Source organism: Lathyrus oleraceus, chromosome 4 (assembly GCF_024323335.1).
Source record: "Lathyrus oleraceus cultivar Zhongwan6 chromosome 4, CAAS_Psat_ZW6_1.0, whole genome shotgun sequence".
NCBI classification, from domain to species: Eukaryota; Viridiplantae; Streptophyta; class Magnoliopsida; order Fabales; family Fabaceae; genus Lathyrus; species Lathyrus oleraceus.
Genome location: NC_066582.1, coordinates 113,186,407 through 113,209,592, shown reverse-complemented (window position 1 = coordinate 113,209,592; position 23,186 = coordinate 113,186,407). Strand labels below are relative to the sequence as shown.

At 29.2% G+C, this 23,186-nt stretch overlaps 2 protein-coding genes across 2 annotated transcripts; both read right to left on the bottom strand.

Annotated features, from left to right (window-relative positions):
- Positions 1-7,144: 7,144 nt before the first annotated feature.
- On the bottom strand, positions 7,145-9,677 carry LOC127136269 (DNA replication licensing factor MCM7). Its single transcript, XM_051062850.1, has 9 exons — positions 9,674-9,677; positions 9,408-9,463; positions 9,180-9,310; positions 8,939-9,050; positions 8,502-8,624; positions 8,293-8,382; positions 7,892-8,034; positions 7,477-7,654; positions 7,145-7,213 (listed from the first exon to the last, which is right to left on the bottom strand). The coding sequence occupies exons 1-9, from the start codon at positions 9,675-9,677 to the stop codon at positions 7,145-7,147; spliced, it is 906 nt and encodes a 301-aa protein (XP_050918807.1).
- On the bottom strand, positions 9,601-11,971 carry LOC127136268 (uncharacterized). The gene is made up of 4 exons (XM_051062849.1): positions 11,883-11,971; positions 10,311-10,579; positions 10,072-10,193; positions 9,601-9,859 (listed from the first exon to the last, which is right to left on the bottom strand). Exons 1-4 carry the CDS (start codon positions 11,969-11,971, stop codon positions 9,743-9,745), a joined length of 597 nt encoding a protein of 198 aa, XP_050918806.1. The 3' UTR covers positions 9,601-9,742.
- Positions 11,972-23,186: the final 11,215 nt, after the last annotated feature.

The window sequence follows — 23,186 nt, the reverse complement described above, 5'->3', positions numbered from 1 at the left end:
GAAAGCTCGACTGATTTTATGTTTTTTTATTTATCATTAGTGTATAAATTAAGCAAGAGTAACTATCAAAGTACAAAGGCAATGCACTCACACACTAAAAATATTTTTAAAAACCTCGTATATTTTAAACCTTTCTGAAAATCATCTTTGACCTTTGACTGGTCGATTAGGAAGCATTCTAACCAATTTGGAAAGAGAAATGTCGCTCTATGATAGATTAGAACTTGCATTTAATCGATTAAAGAGAGAACTCACCACCTAATTGATTAATATACCTTTTACTTGATTAGGGTACGATCCTGGCTAAGTTGTTTCCTTATTTGTTAGGTATAATAGATTAACATCGTAGCCTAATCTATTAGAGAGCAGCTAGTGCCCATGAACTATTTTCTTTTTTAGCCAAATTTTTCTCCTATATAAAGGAGTCTTGTGCACTTTTTCAAAGCATGAAAATCTAATTTTCTACTCTTATTTCTCACTCACTTTATTTATTTAAACATTCTTTATACTCTTTCATTATCTTAGTGATGAAAGAGTGAAAGACTTAAAATGGAGTTGTGTAATTATGTGATTATGATCAAATTATGTTGTAATTGTAATTCAATAGCTTAGTTCTCTTGTAACATTATAAGTGATATAAAAGGTTGCAAGTTGAACATCTGGAAAAGTTTAGTGTAAGAAGGTTGTAAATTGAACCCAGTGTAACTACTCAAAATTGTTATTGGAAATATCAAGGATAAACTCTTGGGGACTAGATTATGCTATGTGATTTAAGATCAAACCAGCATAAACCCTTGTGTGGTCTCTCTATCTCTAATCTCTTTTTATTTGTGCATTTTATCTTTCAGTCATATTTCTCTTATTCATCATGCTTTTGAAAATTGACCAACCTTAAAATCAATCTTTTGTTAAAAAAAATTCAAAAACCAAATAACATAATTTACCATGTTGTGTATGAAGTTACTTGACCAACAAGAAATACCTTTTCAATAAGACAGGAGATAAGATGTGATAAAGGATATCCTTCTCTAACAATTCTTTTATATGGTGAAAAAACTAACAAACTTGCCATTAACTGACATGGAGAACTTAGCATAATGAATTATGTCATTGATCCAAGAGAAAAAATTATTATTGGAACCAAAACAATGAAGCACTTTGAATAAAAATTACTTATCAAGAGTCATAAAAGTTTTTCTAAAATCAATTTTCAACATTGCACTATCCTCAAAAGATCTTTGATTAAGAATATTTATAATCTCAAAGGCTATGGGGTTGAATTGTGGTATTCAACATTCATGATTAATTTTTACATTTCTCGATTAAGATCGTGTTAGTAAATTCTTTATAGTGAGTAATTGCAGCAGAAATAAAATATTGAAGGTAAATTGCATAAATTAAAAGGATAAGGTTAGAAAGATTGAACAAGATATTTATACAAGTTTGGTCGAACATTGGCCTAGTCTTGTTCCCAAGAGGTCTTCTTGAGAGTTTCACTATAAACTTTGAACTTTTGAAGGTTATGTCCATGAACCTTTAATACATACTTATCCCCAGTCAAATGACATCTTTTAACCCAAACTACTCTATCACACCATTTAGAGATTTATGATTGATCTCAATAACAAAAAAAAAGATTTTTTTCGGTAAAGCTTAAAAATACAATAACAGAGATTTTTAAAAGGTTGATATCAAGAATCAAACTCAATCACTTAAAGGTATCGCACCCATAAGAATATAAACAACCAACACGACCACTTACAAAAAAATTCTCCCTTACAGGCAAAGCTTTACTTACTAGCCCTAAGGAAATTTTAAAGTGAAAGAAAATGTTTTCTAGAAAGGGAGAGAGAGAGAGAGAGAGAGAGAGAGAGAGAGAGAGAGAGAGAGAGAGAGAGAGAGAGAAAGAGAGATTCCAAAGAAATATGAAAACATTAGAAAGTGGCGTGATATGAATTGAGGAAGACCCTCCCTTATAGAGTAGTTGGAAGCGTCAAGAAAGGAAATGATCCATGGGCTGAATTGATTATCTAATCGATCAGCAAAATTCTCTAATTGATTAGATAAATCAAATATAACCAATTGTAAAGCCTGATTAGAAAAGTTTGAATATATAGTTGTTTCAAGTTATTAAAATGATATCCTTGTGGATTGTATAATCGATTATCATCTATCTAATTGATTGGATAGATCAAAAAGGTTTTGACAATCGATTGACACATTTTTTCAATCGATTAAATGGTTAAAAAATGCTTGGATAGCTTTTTAATCAATTAGTCTCGATCTAGAAAAACTTTTTCAAGTTAGAAAAATATTTTAAAGTCTGTGTGTGAGTTGTCTTAGTACTCTTACGCTACTACCTTACTTTTACAGCACTCAATTCACTCAGACAGACCAAGAGACATGACCTGGAGAGCTTTCACATCTTTTCCCAAATAGGCTTCAAGACTTTTGCTAGATAGTATCTTATTTTCTAGGCACTTGGATCTTGATCCCTCAACTAATAAATCATAAGATTATTTGATTATCATCTGAGTTGAAAGTTATTATCATACGTTGTCGTCATTAAAACTTCAGATGTTTATCTTCATACCTACAAGCACATAGATCCATATTCTTCTTATTTTTGATGATGGCAATGCATTTCTCAGTGGAGGTGCTAATAAAAGTAGATACAAGTATTTTGGAGTGATCAAACTCCCCCTTAATTAATCAGAGAGTATACTCTACTCCCTTTGAGAGTATAAGTATCCCCCTTTGTCATTATCAAAAAGGCATAACATAATCAAAGCACATAGATCCCATGTAAAAGGAAAGAGTTACCTTATAGAGATGGACAGTAGCAGTCCATAGTAAGGCATATGATTTAAAACCTTATTTCCCCCTACGTAAGGTAATATTCGGCTTCGAAATCAACTAGTAGGTATGCTTTGGAGAACTTTTTCCCCTTGATTTTTCTTTCTCGAATAGAACTCAAAAGTCTTTGAAGCTCTCTAAACCAAGAGGGAATTTTGTTGTCTACTTATTTCTTTCTTAGTTTCATTTTAATGGATAATCATTTCAGCTTAGGAAATCTTTTGGACAACTTCTTTTTATCCTCATCGGACCTTATACTAGTATTGGACTATATGTATGTTGTATTTGAAACCCCTTTGCTCCAAAAGGACTTGAAATCCAACTATAGGTTAGTAGAAAATAAGTTTTAATTGACTAAGTAGTTAATAAACCACTTACTAGAAATCAGAGTTTTTCCAATTTGCCAACCTCTATTAAGTGTACTGCCTTAAAATCTCAAGGTAACTTGAGAAACTTCCCCTTTCGAGGAAACGAAAAGCCACAATCGTTTTTCCTTCTCTATGAATCATTTGTTAAGAGAGTCATTTCAATAATTAAGACTGATAAATCCATTACAAATCTATCATCTTATCCTTTTAATAGGTTTTGTGATTGCACCCATTGAATGATACCATCAACATCAACACCTTTATCACATCCGTTAAGGGATATCATCAACATAAAGAGCATCCAAATGAATGCCATATCAGAAAGCTCTCATATCTTTTGATATTAATATGTATCATATCAGAAACGTCCTTAACAAAATGTTGAGATGTATTTCCCTTAGAAATATTAATATTCTGAATGAGATGGTCCTTAATGGTCCTTCATTCTTTAGTTAGACATTAATTATCATTTTAACTTGAGTTTATCTATTTGGAATTTGGACTTCTTCTTGTCTTTGATATTTTTCTTTCCCTTTATTTTCATCTTCCAAGGATGTTCTTTAAGGGATACCTGCAAAATTAACAATCCATACTTCTGCCTACTAAGGTTTAGTTCATCAAAGGTAACATGTATGAGTTCTTACATAGTCATGGTCCTTTCGACAAGAAGTAAAAAAAAGATTTCATAAATTTTTCATAGACCATCCATATAGATGAGTCATACTTTATTACCTTTGTTACACAACTTACTCAATGCTAAGTAACTTGTGCGATGATGCTTTATTCAAATAGAACAATTAAAGGGTAAGAATATAGATATCACCAAAAACTCAAAGATTCAATGATTTTGTCTTGTTGTTATTAGGTGAAGAGATTTTTTCCTTCTAGGAGTGACACAATAGAACATATTTGTTCCTTCAGTTGTGTCATTTGAGGAGTAGCTATCGGTATCATCATTTGCATCACAACTTGAATTTTCTACATTAGGTACCCATATCTTTTTCGGTCCTTTGATATTAGTAGTAGACATCTTTCTATTTTTAGGTTTATAATGCTCTTTATAAAAGTATGAACGAGGATGTCCTTCTTTGCTCTCATAACTCTTTTTGATGAAACAAAACATTGTATATGGTTGTGTTTATTACGGTACTTACATTTTAGGGTTTTGCATTTAGATGTTGTTTAGGCATTGCAAATATTTCTAAACTAGATTAGGACCCGCGCGATGCGCGGATGGTAAAGAAGATCGTGCAGATAGTAAATAGAAGTTGTTAAAATAAAATAAAACTTTATTTATGGTAGATATTATTTATTATAAAAATCCTAATATAGATAATAAGATTAGCATAGCAAAAGAAAATAGTCTAATTTTAATTGAAAAATAGTACATTTATAAATATGGAAATGCAAGGTGGGACATCAAAATAAATGTTAAAACATGAAAGATGACTTCAAAATTAGAATCAATTTTTATGGTTTTTTAGTTATTTTTTTTCTTAGATGAGCCGTTTTAGTTCATTTGTTTTGTTTTAATGGATTTTTGAGTCTTTAATTTGTATATGAGAAGTGACTCGTTGTCAGATGATAATATCTGAAGTTCATTGTTTCTAATAATAAAAAATATGTACACTTGATTGAATATAATATAATTAATCATTGAATACTTATATTTATTACTTATAATTTAACACAAATATGAAGAATATTATTTTGATTATAAATAAAATAAATATAATTAATTATAAAATGATCTTTTTTATAGTGATAGTTTTCTATGTTATATTTTTTTTTTAAAATGATATGAATATTAATAATAATAATAATAATAATAATAATAATAATAATAATAATAATATATAAGTAAACCATGTATATTGATTATTAATTATTAATTATGATGCAGTAAGGATCTAATGAACGGTTAATTGTCATAAATTTAATTATTAAATATATAAAATATGATTGTCAAAATAATAAACGAATATTATTTGTAAATTATAATACAATTAGAATCTAATTAATTCTTAATAATGATAAAATGAATTAGTCAATTATTTAATAGGTAAGTAAATTGTCATATCAACCGATTTTAAACGGTATGAATGGTGAGTTATAAAAAACTTTAAACCATTATAAAATTTTATTATTATATTCACCAAAATATATAACTCAATTTCATCCATTCATCTTCAATTTAGTTCTCAAATGAAATTGATAATTTTTTATTATCATTATGAAAAAATAGTTGTAAATTTGATGTAATTTTATTGTTTAGTAATATAAATTAAAATTAATTACATATGGAAAGTCAAAAGTATATTGTAATATAATTCAATTAGCTTTTCAATTTTCAGTAATGTTAATAATAAAAAATTTAAATATTATTTATTATATTCATTATTGCATTTAATTGGGAACAACTTTAAATATAATTTATTGTAAATATTCCATCTGACATTCAGTTTTTTTTTAATAATGGCATTAAGTTTTATAACATTAATATTTTGAATAACTTTTTACATTGATTTATGTCGTTTTATTTTAAGAATAGTTGTTCTTCTTCTATTATTAGTGGTAAATAAACTTTATTTTTATAGAGAATAAAATTTAGATTTTTTATTAAAGAATAAAATTTATATTTTGTTGATTCAAATTAAATATTGATAGATTAATTTTAATAAATATTAATTATGAATAATTTCTAGAGTAATATTTGTTTTTATTGAATATTTATCTTAGTAATTTTTTTTCTGTGTAATTTTATTAATATTAGAGATAATGATTAATATGTATAATACATTATACATATTTCCTATGCCTCTAATATTTAAATGTGTAAAATTTAGTTCTCATAATAATAATATAAAATGTTTACTTTTTTATTGAATATAATCTAATAGGCTTTTATAATCTATATTTGTTATTTATAATTCAAATAAAATTAATTTTATTATTAAAAATAATAAATATAAATAATTATTATCAAGAATAAAATAATGTTAAAAAATAATATCTTCTATTTATTTTCATATTGATTTTTTTCTATGTTATAGTTAAAAAAATTATATGAATATTTATAATAATATTAATGTATAAGTAAACACTTTATTTTGGTAATTTTTTGTCATGGTCCTTGTGATGCTATTAATATTTGGGATAAAAATATTATATGTTTTATATTTTTTTAAAATTTATTAAAGTAAAATAGTATATTTATTTATCATCAAAAAAATATTGACCAAAAAATGTATAAGATTATATATTCCTATAATATTAATAATACAACTTAAATCAATGTGAATCAATACAAATTTTCCCATAGTTTCACTTCAGTAGAAAAAGTTTAGCGTTGTAATCATAGGTCATAGTGATATTCAATCTCCATCATTCGTTTGATCGGGGGCATGAGATAGCTATGAAGCTTCGACACAACATGTCGCCGTGTCGGACACGTGTCAGACATCAACACGCATACAACACTCGTATAATACGTACACTACAACAAACAAGACCTTAGACAGCGCTTTTTTTAGCCTTAGACAGCGCTTTAAAGCGCTGTCTAAACCTCCGCTGCTAAAGGTTTAGACAGCGCTTTTTTAAATCTTAAAAGCGCTGTCTAAGCCCCCCCCCCCCCCCCCCTTAGACAGCGCTTTGGCCAAAAGCGCTTTATAAGACCCTCTTATTTTAAATTTTTTAGGTATACCTTAGACAGCGCTTTTGAAAAGCGCTGTCTAAGCCCCACCCCTTAGACAGCGCTTTGGCCAAAAGCGCTTTCTAAGACCCTCCTATTTTAATTTTTTTAGGTATACCTTAGACAGCGCTTTTCAAAAAGCGCTGTCTAAGCCCCCCCCTTAGACAGCGCTTTTGCCTAAAGCGCTTTCTAATCCCCCCTTAGACAGCGCTTTTTACAAAAGCGCTGTCTAAGGTATACGAAAATTTTTGGCAACACCAGGATCCCCCATCAAACATATATGTAGATCTCCTCTAATCTGCAATTAAATGAAATTTATAATATTTAGTTATTTAGTTGTGTACTCCAACACAGACAACATAAATTAAATCAAAAGCAGAACAAACTTAGCATAAAGTTTGAGGGAGGAAATAAAACAAAAATTTCATACAAATCACTAATACCGTTACAATTTAATAAATGATATCATGTCTTTATCCCTAATAATTCAACATGATTATTTTTATGTAAATCTTAAGCTCCATTAAACATGTGCGCTTCAAATAATATGAAGTTTATTACCTTCATTCCATCTTTCAATTGCCGGTGGGGTGCACCAACAAGAAGCAGCAGCAGTGCTTTCTTAATATCTTCATGTCCAAAAATTTCAGGAGCTAGTGACCTTGCCAGCTTATCATAGATATCACCATCTTCTGCTAAATGTTTGATCTGCTCTTCCTCATCTCCTCTAAGTTCATATCTATGACATAATTAAGTTATTAGGAAGCTGCATGTAACTACATTCCCCAAACTACTGTAATAAGATTAACTAGGCATAAATTTCATTGCGCGCAAACAAGTCATGACAATATCCCAGTAGACAGCAACCCAAGCAAAAAATGGAATAAAAAGTCCAAGAAGCACTGCTGTATTGGAAGTGGGGTAAAAATAAAGGGATTGGTTATTATAAAATAAAAGATCTGCAAGTGTAACTTACTCTTCATATTTTTTCTTAAAATGAGAAACAGACATGGCCTCTAAGTATGTGTCAGCAACTAGGCCAGCACGCATTGCTCTAAAACCAACATAAGGTATAGGAAGAAAAATCCCTGATAGTTCAACAACATCACCCGGAGCTACCTGATAATACACAATGAGCAAGTTAGTAAACAGTAGCAGAAATATAGCCAGTTAAACTTCAATATGTACACCAAATCATTGTAATTATTAATCATGATTAGTGCCCTGGTGTTTTATGAGATAACTTTATTCATATGATTGTCAGGTAAGGTCAAGTTCATATTAAAGGAATACAACTATGTATTGACACATTTCAGGTACTTGATAACAATTGACATAGTAATGTTAGTTCAGTTCCATTGGAAGGGAATAGCAAACCTTTCTAGTGAGTTCTCCCCTAAGATGAACAGTCATTGTTCGAGGAATATGACCCTTTGGAACATGTTCAGCTAACTCTTGGATTTTTGCCTGCAATTTAACCATTTAAAAACTCCTTATTCCATAGTTAATAAGCAATGATGCAGAACATGAAAAATAAAGTAATTAAGAATGTATCAGAATTTGATGGATCAAAGTATAGTACAAACCTCTTGAAATCTCAAAAACTTTGATGCTCTCAGTTGAAGGATGACATTACCCTTGCTCTTGTTCATGACACAACGCCTTGATGGACACTCAAACAAGGGCATGAATATTCTAGCTGTTACTTCCTGTTTAGAGAGGGGAGAAAACATCAAAGTTAAAAAACTCCAAAACAATCAAAGCCTTACCCAAATCCCAACAATGATAACAACCAAGTATTATCCCACTAAGTGGGTTTGGTTAGCCATACCCCACAACTGAGAAAAAAATCCATCCCAAAAATCTAACAAAGTTTAATCATACTTATAAATAAATTATAGTAGTAATACTTAACATAGTTGGTTAACCTTCTGACCTCCAAATCCTAATCCAGATACCAGAACTGAACAATTTCATTTCCTTTTCTATATAAAACAGTTCTCGCATTACTCTAATAAACTACCTGGTAGATTTCAAAGCCACAATCCTCACAGGTGTACACAGCAACCTGCATCAATGGTTTGACATCAGAGCATCGAGTGATTACATAATAATTTTTTACGGTGATAATTTTGCTGCATCAATACTTTTTATGCATAATGTTTCTGCAAAGGTTGTTTAAATATTATTATTACGGTGATTACATTAATGGAGATTAAAAAGCATATCAATGAAAAGATTTGAGATAGTTTAAAACTTTTTACCTGTTTGCAAATTGAACAAAACCACAGCCCTTTCCAACAGGTATCTTAACAGAGGTTATCTCACCATACTCGGAGAATGTCTGCCTAAGATCTTCATCTGTAACATTAGGGTCGAGTCCTCCAACAAATATCTATAATCAATCAATGATTAGCTATAGAAAACTAGTAATTAATCATAAGTTGCTATAAAGAAAAACCTAATAATATAAGAGCAGAAAGAAAACTCACAGTTGTGTTGGTAGAATCTGTCTCAGATTGGCTCGATGTGCCATTTGACTGGCCTCCTAAATAAAGAAAGAAACAGACAAAACAATTCATCATGTATATTATATGATTTCATTATAAAATTCGAGAAATAGATATTCACAATATTCATCGTGGAATCGCATTATCTTTTGATTTGGATTTTGTGGGAGTCTATTTCATAACAATATTCCACGAGCAACATCCAAAGTGTCAAAACAAAACAAATCCTGATTGTAACAACATTTCACCCATCATGACCCATACACCTGTAGTTGGTAATCTTCGACGGCCCTACACTTGCTCCTAAGCCAAGCATTTCACCTTCCAACAATAAGCGGATTCTTGTTCTTGTATATGTAATAGCTCATGCACAATTTCTCTAAAGTCGCAACTGAATGCTGCATAGGATTTAGCTTTATATCCATCATCATTCTCTGCCATAACAAGATCAAAACATCAAACATCCTCCTAAAAACTAGAAAAACAGACTAATAATGTGAAATTGTAATTTGATTTTAACCTCGATTGCAACCTTATCACTTTACAATATTAAAATCTTCAATCGAAATGAACATTGAAAACAGAAAATAAAGAACATTTAACCAAACCAAAAGGTCCTCCAGAAAAGCAAAAATGAAAATCAAACCTGAAAATCAGCTCCATATTTTTCAACTAGACGACTAATATAAAGACGCTGAATTGAAGTCAAAGGTTGAGGAAGTGCACTTTTACCATCTCTTCTCCTCTTTCCCAGTGCCGATTTCAAATCTACAAACCCAAAATTCACAAAATTCAAACTCATTTTAACAAAATATAAACAATTTCTGACACAAAAACACACTAATTGTTGAAGCAAGAGAAGATAATGAATTGAGGAGAATATACCGTCTTCTTCGAGATCACTGCCGGAATCGTTGAGGTCATCGGAAACAGAAGGAGCTTGAAGATTATCGGTGAGGGAGTTAGGGTCATTAACGACACCGAAGGAGTTGTAGTTTTGTGTGACGCTTCCTTTTTCATCCCATTTAGGGTCTTCTGCAAGGGATTGTAACAGTTTGGGAGGAATGGTGAAAGCGGGTTTCAAAACTTTAGGGTTCTTCTTTGGAAGACCCACACGAACCTTAGGTCGAGAATTCTTGTATTTTCTTCGTGGTCTATATTTTAATTGAAAGACTTTAAACAGCGCTTTCTCAAAAGCGCTGACTAAGGTCTATATTTAAAAGCGCTTTCTAAAAGCGCTGTCTAAGGGAGGGTCTTAGACAGCGCTTTCTAAAAGCGCTGTCTAAGACCCCCCCTTAGACAGCGCTTTCATTAATTTTTTAGAACATTTTCCGTGTTTTATTTTTATTTTAACCTTAGACAGCGCTTTCTTTTAAAAGCGCTGTCTAAGATGCGCTGTTAAAAAACCTTTTTGGCGTAGTGGTATCAGACACATTTTTGAAGCGTCTAATAGAAAAAAGATATTTAATTACTGCGGACACGGATACGACACCTTATTTCAAATAAAGGACACAACCCAATTCAAAAAATTCCAGAATTTTTTGTTAAAAAAAAAGCCCTACTCAAATTTTTTCAAATTTTAAAAAATATATAGGTTTTTTAGCTTTCATATTCCACTTCTTCACTATAAAAACAACACAATTAGGATTTCTTATTTTTTTATATTTCATTACTTTTGTCTCCACAAATTTCTTTTATCTTCTTCGATTATTTTTCATCTTTGCGCATCATTGCTTTGGTTTTCACAAGGTATCTATGAATATCAATTATCATGTTTGAAATTTGTTTAAAAGTATTGAAAGATTTTTTTATTGTTTTATCTTAAATAAACATAAATTTTGCTTCTCATTTTAAACTCTTTATAAATTTTGTCCATAAATTACATTATTATATTAATATATAAAATATATATAACCGTATCCGTGTTCTATGATTTTTACATTAGTGGGGTCCTTGTGTCGGTATCCGTGTCGTGTCCTGTGTTCGTGTCCGAGTCCAGGCTTCATAGTGAGATAGTAAATTATACCATAGAAATACAATCAGCAAATATACAAATATAACAAATTTTAGTTGACATTGTAAAATAAATTGATAAAATGAATGTTTAAACTTAGATAAAAATAATTGGATTTATATACCTGTCATTTTAAATTTGACTTGTCGTGTGAGTGAGGTCTTAAAGAACTTCCTTGTACACAATGTTTAAGACAATATTTTCACTTGGTTGGTCGCCATCCGTCGTGACAATGTCTAATCCACTTTTGGTAGTTAACCTTGAGAAACACTCCGAGTACACACAAAAAATAAAGGAAAAGGAAAATTACTGATCATTATATTTCATCTTTGTGTTTTTAACATATTTGAAGAATTATAATTATATTTATGTGTATATTATAAATATGGATTTATTGAAAATTATAATCAACTATTGGAGTTTACGAAAAGGGGACATTAAACCGTAATTGGAGATATCCAAAATTGAATCTTGCAAGAACAGCTTCACGCATACCAAATGCAACAATCTTAATTCCAAATCGATTTGTCATAAACGGTAGGAAGGGGAAACTCGAACAATAATTAAGGAAATCCAAGATCAAATTATGCAAGAACAATAATCCAAAATCTATTTGTCAAAAATGGTAGAAAGAAAAAAAATTGAACCAGTAATGGTAGGAAGTAGAAAATTAAACTGTAATTGGAGAATTCCAAAATCTATGTGCCGGTAATGATAGGAAGAAGAAAATTGAACGTTAGAAAGAAGAAAATCTAATGGGAGAACAACCACACTTCCTAAGATATTTGTATGAGTAGGAAAAAGGATTTGTCATTTATAACATGGTATTGGAGAATCAGGAGTGGTGAAAGGAGGTTTTGGAAGAGAAATAGTCAAAAATTAGGTGTTGGCAAACAGTAGTATTTTGATTGGTGGTTTAGTAGAAGGTATACACATAAGCTAATAAGATGATGTGGATTATTTTTGTAAAAGTTAGGGTTAGGTGTCGCAAAATAATTTGAAGCATTGGATTTAATATATATAAATAGATAGATATTTTATTATTGTATTTATGTTCATAACCAAGACCAGTCTTATTGTAAGATGCACTTTGATTTTCTAACAAAAGATTGAAGTTGTATGTCCCTTTAGTGAATTTATTAAGTATGCTTTGAAGATCATCAATTTTATTTTTTTAAATGTCACATTGATCACACTTGGTATATTCGTATAAGGCTTAATGATATGAGGAGGAGTTTTGACTTAGATCATATTATCTCTCTCTAAGACTTTATATTTCTTCCAACAGGTTTTTATTTTTCAATTCAAGGGAAGAGATAGTGTATTTGGAGGTAGAGATAATTTATTCTAATTTACTGGCTTCTTTTGTTAGTTTCTTACAAATGAGAAATAAGTTTTTATAAGAAAAGTGATAGGTTACCTCATCGTCTTGATGATTTGTCGTGAGACAGAGGTTTTCTTCTTCTTTATTTGAAAATTCCATATCATCGTTATCCCAGGATATATATGCTCTCCTTTTTAATTTCTTGAACTTTCTTCGATCTAGGTTTCTTCTCTTGTTTTGAGGGCAGTTTGGTCTTATGTGCCCTTTATCTCCGCACTAATGACATGTAGGAATGGACGATGAACTTTCTTCGATTTGCTTCTGGAGTCTTGAAGTTTTTTTGTGCCTTAAGAACTCCTTGAATTTTTGAAACATGAACCTCGTAAATTTACTAATCTCACTTTGACATTCTTCATCTTCTGATTCTATATGTTAGATCTTAGTAGCTTTAAGTGCAATACATTTCCTATTCTTTTTGTTATCTTCTTCATCATCAGCAAGTATTTTCAGCTCCATCTCATGTTCATATAGTTTACCAGAGAAAGACAGAAAGTGTTTGTGTGTGTGTGTGTGTCCATGGTTGCTAAATTCTTAGATTCATAAATCAATGTGACTTTAGGTTTCCAACTACGGTTCAGGCATATAAGAATATTTATAAGCAATTCTTCATTTGAAAATGTTTTTCCCATAGTTCTCATACGACTCACAATATGGATAAATCGTGTTTGTATCTAGTTAATGCTTTCTTCAGGTTTCATTCTAAGTAGTTCATACTCATGGGTTAATGTGCCTAGCCTTACCCTCTTCCCCTCCGTAGTACCTTCATGGGTGATTTAGAGGATTTCCTATATTTCTTTTGCAGTTTGGCAGTGAGAAACTCCTACAAACTCATCAAGACCGAAAGTGGTAGTGATGACAATTTTTGCTTTCAAACTATGCTGCACATTTTCTCTATCATCTTTGGTCCAATTATTTTCAAGTTTGTTTTCTACAACACCATTGACTATATGTGTAGGCTCTGATGCCACTTGTTGGACAAGTGACTTCAAGCACAAGAGGTGGGTGAATTGTGATACTCAAAATTCGTGATTAATTTTAACCTTTCTCGATTAAAATTTTATTAATAAAAAAATTGGCGAGTAATTACATCACAAATAAAATATTAAAGGTAAATCGCGTAAAGTAAAAGGATAAGGTTGGAAAGATTCCTCCAGATATTTATACAGGTTTGGCCAAACGTTGGCCTAGTCCTGTCCTCAAGAGGTCTTCTTGAGAGTTTCACTATAAAATTTTAGCTTTTGAAAGTTATTCCCACTAACCTTTAATACAAACGTATCTCCAATCAAATGACAGCTTTTAACCCAAGCTACTATATCGAACCGTTTAGAGATTTATGGTTGATCTCAATAATTAAAAAAAAGTTTTTTTTGGCAAAGCTCAATAATACAATAACATAGATTTTATAAATGTTGATCTCAAGAACGAAACACAATCTCTTAAAGGTATCGCACCCTTAAGAATGTAAACAACTAGCACGACCACTTACAGAAAATTCTTCCTCACAAGCAAAGCTTCACTTACAAGCACTAAGACAATTTTAAAGTGAAAGAAAGTACTTTAGAGAGAGAGAGAGAGAGTATGAAAACATTGGAAAGTGGCGTGATATGAAGTGAGGAAGACCTTCCCTTATATAGTAGTTAGAAACGCCAAGAAAGGAAACGGCTCATGGACTGAATTGATTAATTGATTAGTGAAATACTTTAATCGATTACACAACCCAAATATAATTCATTGTAAATCCCAATTAGGAAAGTTTGAATATATAGATGTTGCATGTTATTAATGTGATATCCTTACTGATTGTATATTCGATTATCATACTTCTAATCGATTGTACAAGTGTCCTAATCGATTGGATATATCAAAAAGGTTTTGCCAATCGATTAACACATTTTTATGGTTGATTAGATGGTTAAGAAAATGTTTGGATATCTTTTTAATCACTTGGTACCGATTTATAAAATATTTTTCAAGGTATAAAAATATTTTAAAATGTGTGCGTATGAGTTGTCTTACTACTCTTAAGCTACTACCTTACTTTTACAATACTCAATTTACTCAGACAAACCAACAGACGTGACCTAGTGAACTTTCATATCTTTTCCCAAAGAGACTTCAAGACTTTTTCTAGATATTATCTTATTGTATAGGCACTTTGATCTTGAATCCTCTACTGATAAGTCATACGATGCTTTGGTTATTATCAGAGTTTAAAGTTATTGTCATGCATTGTCGTCATCAAAACTTAATATATTGATCTACATTACCTGCAAGCACATAGATCTACATATATTAAATAAAACCTTTGTAATGATTCTAAACTTGAAAATTTTCCAAAGCAATGGGTATGTAATGCTCTATTTTTGTGGCTTAAAATTTGAAGGGATTATAAATTTATAAATTTCATTTTTCAACACCTGATAGTGCTTTTAGAATTTTCTTAATTTATACATGTGTTATGAAATGATATTACTTTATTTTATACTCCTCTTCTAGGGTTTGCGAAGGCATAATCTATTGGAAGTCATGTATGTAAGTTAGGAATGAGCCTAAGAGGGGGGTGAATTAGGACTTTAGAAATTTATTCGGATTTTATGGATAAATGTTCTTTTCTTTTCTGGATAGGTATGATATTGAAAGCGATAAAGAACGGAAAGTAAAGAACACCAGGAATTATACTGGTTCCCCTCACAACTTGAGAGTACTTCAGTCCCCTTACAATGTGTAAGAGATTTTATTATTGTTAGATCTCCTAAAGCAAGCCTCTAACTAAGTAATCAAGAATAATCCTCTTGAAAACTTAACTCACAAGAAAAGAAAACAATCCTTCCTTTTCTTGACACTTATATCCAACAATCCTGGATAATAAGCAATACACCTAAAACCAAACAATCATTGGTACTTAGGATTTTTCAAAGTAATTGAATGAATATATGAATATTTGTATTGGATAATACTTTAATCAACTGATTAAAATCTTCTTCTCTTTCAATATGAAAGTTCAAAACAAAATAATCTCTAAGTGCTCAAGAGTACTTTTGAAGAAAATGATATGAAAATTCTTTTTCAAAAGTATCTTAATATGAAAAATAGATGAAAATGAATGTATAAAGATTTTGTAAATTGATTTGAAAGAGGTGAATTTTGTAATGAAAATATAAGGATTATTTATAGTACGAATGCATCCCTTCAATCATAACATGGCAATGGTTATAATGGAAATCAAAGATTTGATGATGAAAAGATGCAAATTTTTGCCATGAAGAGTCATGATGAATTGGTGCAAAGAATGGTGAAATAATTTTTCAGATTTTTCAAAAAAAAATCAGCATCAATCGATTGACACACATAACCAATCGATTGACATAAGCAAAATATTAAAAAAAAATACACTAGGATCAATCGATTGACATACAGCACCAATCGATTGGTCCAGCTTTAAAAACGAAAAATTCTAAAACAGAAAGTTTGATCAATCGCTTGTAGTATGGCATCAATCGATTGACATAGCCAAAACATTGAAAAAATTTCTAAGTTAAAAAACTTTTGAACATGCAATTTTTAAGCATCATTTTAAAATAAATAATCACGATAGAAAAAGTTTAGAGTGATCATTTTAATGTATGATAAAACTTTTGAGCACTAGGAATATATTGTCAAGAATTCCATATACCTTTACTAGATCCATGAAAAACTTGAGCAATGTTGAAATGGTCTTCTTTTTCCATTCTTTTGTTATGAAGAGCTTGATATACTGTCTTCATTAAAATCTTGTAGGAAGTTTGTCTTCACAATGTAGAAACCATTTTGGAATTATTCATTTTCCTTATGCACCTGATCATTGAAATTCACAAATTGGTTATAGGCTTCAATCTTGAACATCAGTTTTGGCTTAAATCTTAACCACCGGTTTTGGGTTCAATATGGACCACCACTCTTGGTTCAATTCCTACCATTGATTGGTCCAATTTGACCATCATTTTTTGGTTATGTTTCTCATCTTGCACTTCTTATTACATGCATAGTTCATACTCTAATTTTGACTTAGGACTCTAATTTGCTGAGATTTTTGAATACAAAAGGGTCATCGAATCATACTCTTTATTTTGTACAGTTTGTTTAGAAGGCAATAAATTTTGCTTTAGCCAAAAAAATTAATTTGGTTTGTTAAACTTGCATTTCAGTGATTAGTGCAAGGTTTTGATATATCCAATTTTCTTATATCTATTTTGCTTTCGTTGGGTGCTGGTTGGTTTGACAAACCTTAATCATTTATTTATGAGAAAATATATACTTACATATAACAACTAAAAACTGTGTCAAAGTAGCAATGCTGTTTATTTATTGATGGCAGTAGGATCACTGTCTTCTTCCATATAACAACTAAAATTAAAGGTATGAAAAATAATATTTATAGATTTATTCATGAATATAATCTTATTGAGGGCCCTAATAGGATTGAAATTATTTTTGTCAACTACATTAAAAGAGTTTTTAATAATGGTAATGTGTTCAGACAATGGTATTGTTGATGGTTTTGTCTCACATTGTTGAAAGATTTGTGGAAGTTTGTCATTACATGTTTTTTAACAAAAAAAATTAAGTACTTTTGCTATTAATCAATTATGTTTTTATTTTTAGATTTAATAAAGATTTCAAAGAAATGGTGAAAAGATCGATCCATGCAAAAATCATCATAACCAAAAAAATTATGTGGTGTTTTCTATAGAAGTTAGGATGACGAAGGATGGAAAAGCCTTTTATATAAGAATAGGAAGAAAATAAGAAAAATGACCTAGATTGACAAGAAACAGTAAAGTCGAAAAACAACATAAGTTTTTGAAAAAATCAATATGCACAACACATTTTAACGATCCCAGTGCGACATATGATCAACTTTCCAAAAACGCGGCACACACATAGGGAAGTGTTGCACATTTTTGCAATATTGGAATTTTTTATTTAAAAAGAAAAACACGTTCAGTTGTTAGGATTGTGAAACTTATCCTAATTGACGCATATTTCGCAACATTAAAGTAGAAGAATAGAAAGATTCGTCAAGGGTTTCATCCTTATTGAATTGCAATGTGTATTTGCTTTATTTGATTTGATTTTTCTATGAATACATCAAGGAGAATAGCTAGTTTCCATATGTTAATCCCCTTAAGATGAATTTCCCTCATCTTGTACGAACCAATTGACTCATTTAAATTTGTTCTTTGTGATGATCAAACCTTTTATGTTATTCAATGATTTTTCATGCTTAATGTTTTTTTCTCCATTACGAACTAGAGTAAATCAACTTAGATCGTGTTTAAGAAATGACTGTGGATAACACAATTTGATCTAAATATTATTAAATGGTTGTTTATATTACTAGACATGGGTATACTCAGTTGTGACACGGGTATTTTATGCATGTTCAAATTTTCACCGGCTGCAAATTTGCACATGACATTGAGGGATTGTGATTAAATGAATAGAGTTGCATGCTGAGACATTGCGTGCAACTATTTTGTAAAATAGTTCTAACATATGAGGAATCATTCCAGGTTTAGGCAAGGATTAATCACATAAAGGTGAGAAAATGATTCAACTAGGCGGTTTCATTATTTCTCTCATTAGATTGTTAATAGAAGCTGATGTGGCACACCACTTGAAAAAAATTGTGAGTGTACATGTGGCAATACCAACATGGAAAAGTTGTTGATATGGCATGTCACGTGTCTAAGATAAATATAATATTTGAACTCAAAAATGACAACAAATATATAGCTAAAGTCGTAGCTAATCTATGGCAAATTAAGTCTTCAAAATTTCAAACACACAATTCTTCAATCTTTTCATCCTTTCATGTTTTTTTCATGCACGTTTATCACTTTATAAGTATATCTATCGCAAAAATTGGAGTTTGTTTTTACTTGGGATGAATTAAATATGAATTTTTGAAACGTCGTTTTTTCATGAAACAAAAACAAAGCTAACTTTAACATATGAGTGAATTTTGAGCTAATATTTTGTACAGACTTCCCTCGTAACACACAAAAAGGATCTGCAAAATTTCGTATCATTTCAATCAAGTCTCAATTTATTTTGATTTTTAGACCGAAACACATATAAATGTAATTTTTTTCAATAGAAAACAAATCAAAGTAAATCAAGATATCCCCGTAATACTATGAAACATTGCAATTCATCTATGTTTGTTGTCATAGAAATCTCTGCAAAAAAAATAGATAAAAATGTAATGTGTAAGCATATGTTTTTGTTGTTTTCGTCTCTTGAATACTTGATACTTGAAAAATCATAATAGATTGAGGTATCCCCTGAATGCTACAAAACTTTGTAGTTCCTCTCTATTTGTTGTCATAAAAATCCCTGCAAAAAGTTAGATAAAAGTGTGTTGTGTAGGTCTATGTTTGTGTTGTTTCAGCGTTTTGAAAAAATAAATTTATATATGTTTTAGTATAAAAATCAAAATAAATTAGTACTTGTTTGAAATGCTAGAATTTTTTTTGATCCTTTATATGTATTACGAGGGAAGTATCATCAAAATGTTAATTCAAAATTTAGTCGTACATCAAAGTTTACTTTGTTTTTTGTTTTATAAAAAATCGACATTTAAAATTTTCATATTTATTTCATTTCAAGTAAAAAAAATCAAAGTTATGTGTTTTAAAAAAATTTGAAAGAATATGAAAGAATGAAAAAGTGCTACGGATTGTGAGAAAAGTGCATGCAAAAAATATGAAAGAATGAAAAAAATTTGAAGATTGTATGTTTCAAATTTTGAAGATTGAATTTGCTACGGAGTTAGCTCAAGATTTACTATCATTTATGGGTTCAAATATGATGTTGATCTTAGTTATGTGCATGTATAATACTTTAGCAAAATTGAAAGTTAATTATTCAAATTTTTAATTATGATAAATGAACCTCTCATAATTTATCATCAATTCTGTTAAGTGGTGTTTTTAATTTAATTTATTTATTCTTTTCTCATGTAATATAAAAATCTAATATGTAAAAGATGACTTATAATTTTGAAGATATTATTTTAGGGGTAAAAAAAATAAAAATGAAAAGGTATTAAGTAGTATGATATCGGCCGAATCTTATGTTCTCTCTCCGCTTTTTTAACCCTAATTTTCTCCTTATCTTCGTCCATTAATAAGGGGTGGTTTTATGGTCAATTTTTGATCTAAAATCACTTCTCTAAATTATTTTTATTTTCTTTTCATTTAAATAAGTGGTTTCACATATATTTTTAATTTTTTCTTCGTGATTTCGTCATTTTAATGCAACATTGTGTTGATCACCGTCTTATTTCGATGTTATTTTGTTTTTCCGTCTTAGTGCATATTTGTTCGGCTCAGATTGATTGATTAATTTTAATTCAGTGCATATTCAATTTAGGGGTGTTCAAAACCAACTCAGCTCAATAGAAAACCGCAAATCGAACTGAACCAAACTGAAAATCGTAAAAAATCACATTTGGTTTGGATGTGTTTGGGTCATTTTTTAACAAAACCGCGCGGTTCAGTTCGGTTTGCGGTTTGTATTTTGCAAACCGAATCAAACTGCATTATGTTAAAACCTAAACTTCACTTAACCTACATCTAACGCATACTTAAATTTATTATGCATTAGCCTTACGATTACGAACGATTTTCTCTTCCTCATATTTAAAATTTGAGTTTCAACCTTCTCAAATCTCTCCTAGTAGTATCATGTCTTTTTCGCTAGGTACATCTCGCCGCTTTTTCTCTAATCTATACTCTATTATACTCTTTCTTTTCCATCTTCTCATTTTTATGTTACTATTCTCTTTTCCAATTTTATTTTTATCGCACATCTTCTTCTCTAATCTCTCATCTCTCATGTTCTTTCTTTTTCATTTTCATTATCTCTCATCTCCTCTATTTTTTGTTTAATTATAATATATTTGATATTGTTTTATGCTATTGTTTTATGTTTACTATTCCACTTTTGTCTAATATGATTTTTGTATATTAAATGAGAAGTTGTTGTTCAAATATGATGAGTTTTATTGTTATTTTGTAATGTATGAATGACTAAATACAAAGTTATGTTCTCATATATATATATATTATATATATATATATAATATATATATATATATATATATATATATAATATATATATATATATATATATATATATATATATATATATATATATATATATATATATATATAATTCAATAAAAAATTATAAAAAACCGAACCAAATCGCATTAGTTTGGTTTGGTTTTATTTTTAAAATCCAACCGAGTCAAACCAAACCGCACACTTTTTTCTTTTGCGGTTCAGATGACTTTTAGCTTTAAAACTGTCCAAACCGCACCGCGAACATCCCTAATTCAATCAATGACTTTGGCGTCGTCAATGTTGCAGATTCATAGATATCGGTATTTCAAACATTTTAATTTTATTATATTTATAAGTTTTATAACATTTGTATATATTTTGCTATTATATGCTAAGTGTTGTGAGTTTATCTGTATATTCGTTTTTTTTTAATTTATAGTGATTTTAAATTTGTATTATGAGATATATTTTGGAGTATCAATTTGAATGATAGAAAGTAGGTCCTTTTAGTTTAAAAAAAAGGGTAATGTTAACTTGTGCCCTTGGGGCACACGTTAAGAGATAAATATAGAAATAAATTTTTGGAAATTGTGTATTGAATTTATTATAAACTTATAATTAATAATCTTATTTATTTTTTCAATACAAATTTTCTATTTGTGGGTTTCTTAACATGTGCCCTTGAGGCACAAGTTAGCATTACCCTAAAAAAAATAGTATAATATCTATCTCAATATAGGACATAAGTGCACGCATGTGCAATACGGCTGCTGGCATGGCATTAAAGGCAAATGGTCCAACTTCTTACCTTCTCTACTGCACAATACCTCCTTTTTCTCTTTTAACTTTCTCTCTTTATCTTTCACACAAAGCTACTCATGGAAACAAAACAAATATTATCTTATTTTCTCAATACTTTTTTAACCATCTATTTGTGTTTCAACCTCTTATTTATCACATTTTTTTGTCTTTAGGCTGAACATATATATTAACACATGGTTTATTTTTAATCTTACGTTTCAACATTTAAAACTAATTTTAAAGTATAAAATTAATTTCTATATGTTTGATTGCGTTAAAGAAAAACTGATTTTATTTTTAAAATTTATCCTTATTTGAATTGTCTAAACATAACTTTTATCGTAAAAATTCACTTTTATATAAATATATTCAAATTGAATAATTTTATATTTAATTTATTTTTAATTATAATCAATTTAATAATTAATTAATTTAAATTTAATTTTTATCATCACATAATCAAATAGACTGATAAATGTTTAATGAACATTTTTTCATTTTCTCAGTACTTTATTCGTTATTATTGGAGAGGATGAATATATAAAAATTAAATAGATTTTCATAAATATATTTTCCATTGAATAAATTTTTGGAGTTGATAAATATATATTCTTTCTTTTTTTTGTGCATAAATATATATTCTTTTTAAAAGATGAACAAATATGTGTTAAAAAAATTTATTCTTTGTCAAAAAGTAAAATTAAAAAAAATATATAATATATATTATATGAATGGACGGTTTAAATGATTATAATTATATGTTATATAAAATAAAATAAAAAGTTAATAAGTACTATATGAATTGACCGTTATAAAAACAATTTAATACGTAATGAAAAAATATTTTTGATACAAGAAGAAAGAATTTAAGAGTTTGAATCATTTCTTTTTTATTTCTTCATTTTTTTTTTCTTAAAACTCTATTTTTTAATTTTCTTTTTTCTTTTCATTATAAAATAGTTTTATAATGATAAAATAATTTTTTTTTTAAAAAGAAGTTAAAATAATAACTCCACAATTTCCATCAAGATAGATCGTTTCTATCTATATTATATCTTCCCACTTCAACATATAAGGATGAAAAACATAAAATAATTAAATGGAAGTTTAATTGTACTTTTGATTCATATTAAAGCATTAATTAGATGTTAGGAGTAGTTACGTGTTTGTAAAGTTAGTTAGAGGCTAAGTTAGTTAGGTAGAGATCAAGTATATACATACCCTTGATTATTTGCTTGTAACAATTAACTTTTCTTCAATTGAATAAACATAGTTATTTACTATGGTTCAACGAAATTCACTAATAAATTACTTTGTTTCATAAAAAAAAAGTTATTTACAAATTCAACATTTTCTTTATATTACAAATTATAGATTTCTTATTTAATTAGGACTATCCATGTTTTAAATTTTATAATGTTCACTACTATGAAAAAAAAAAAATATATATA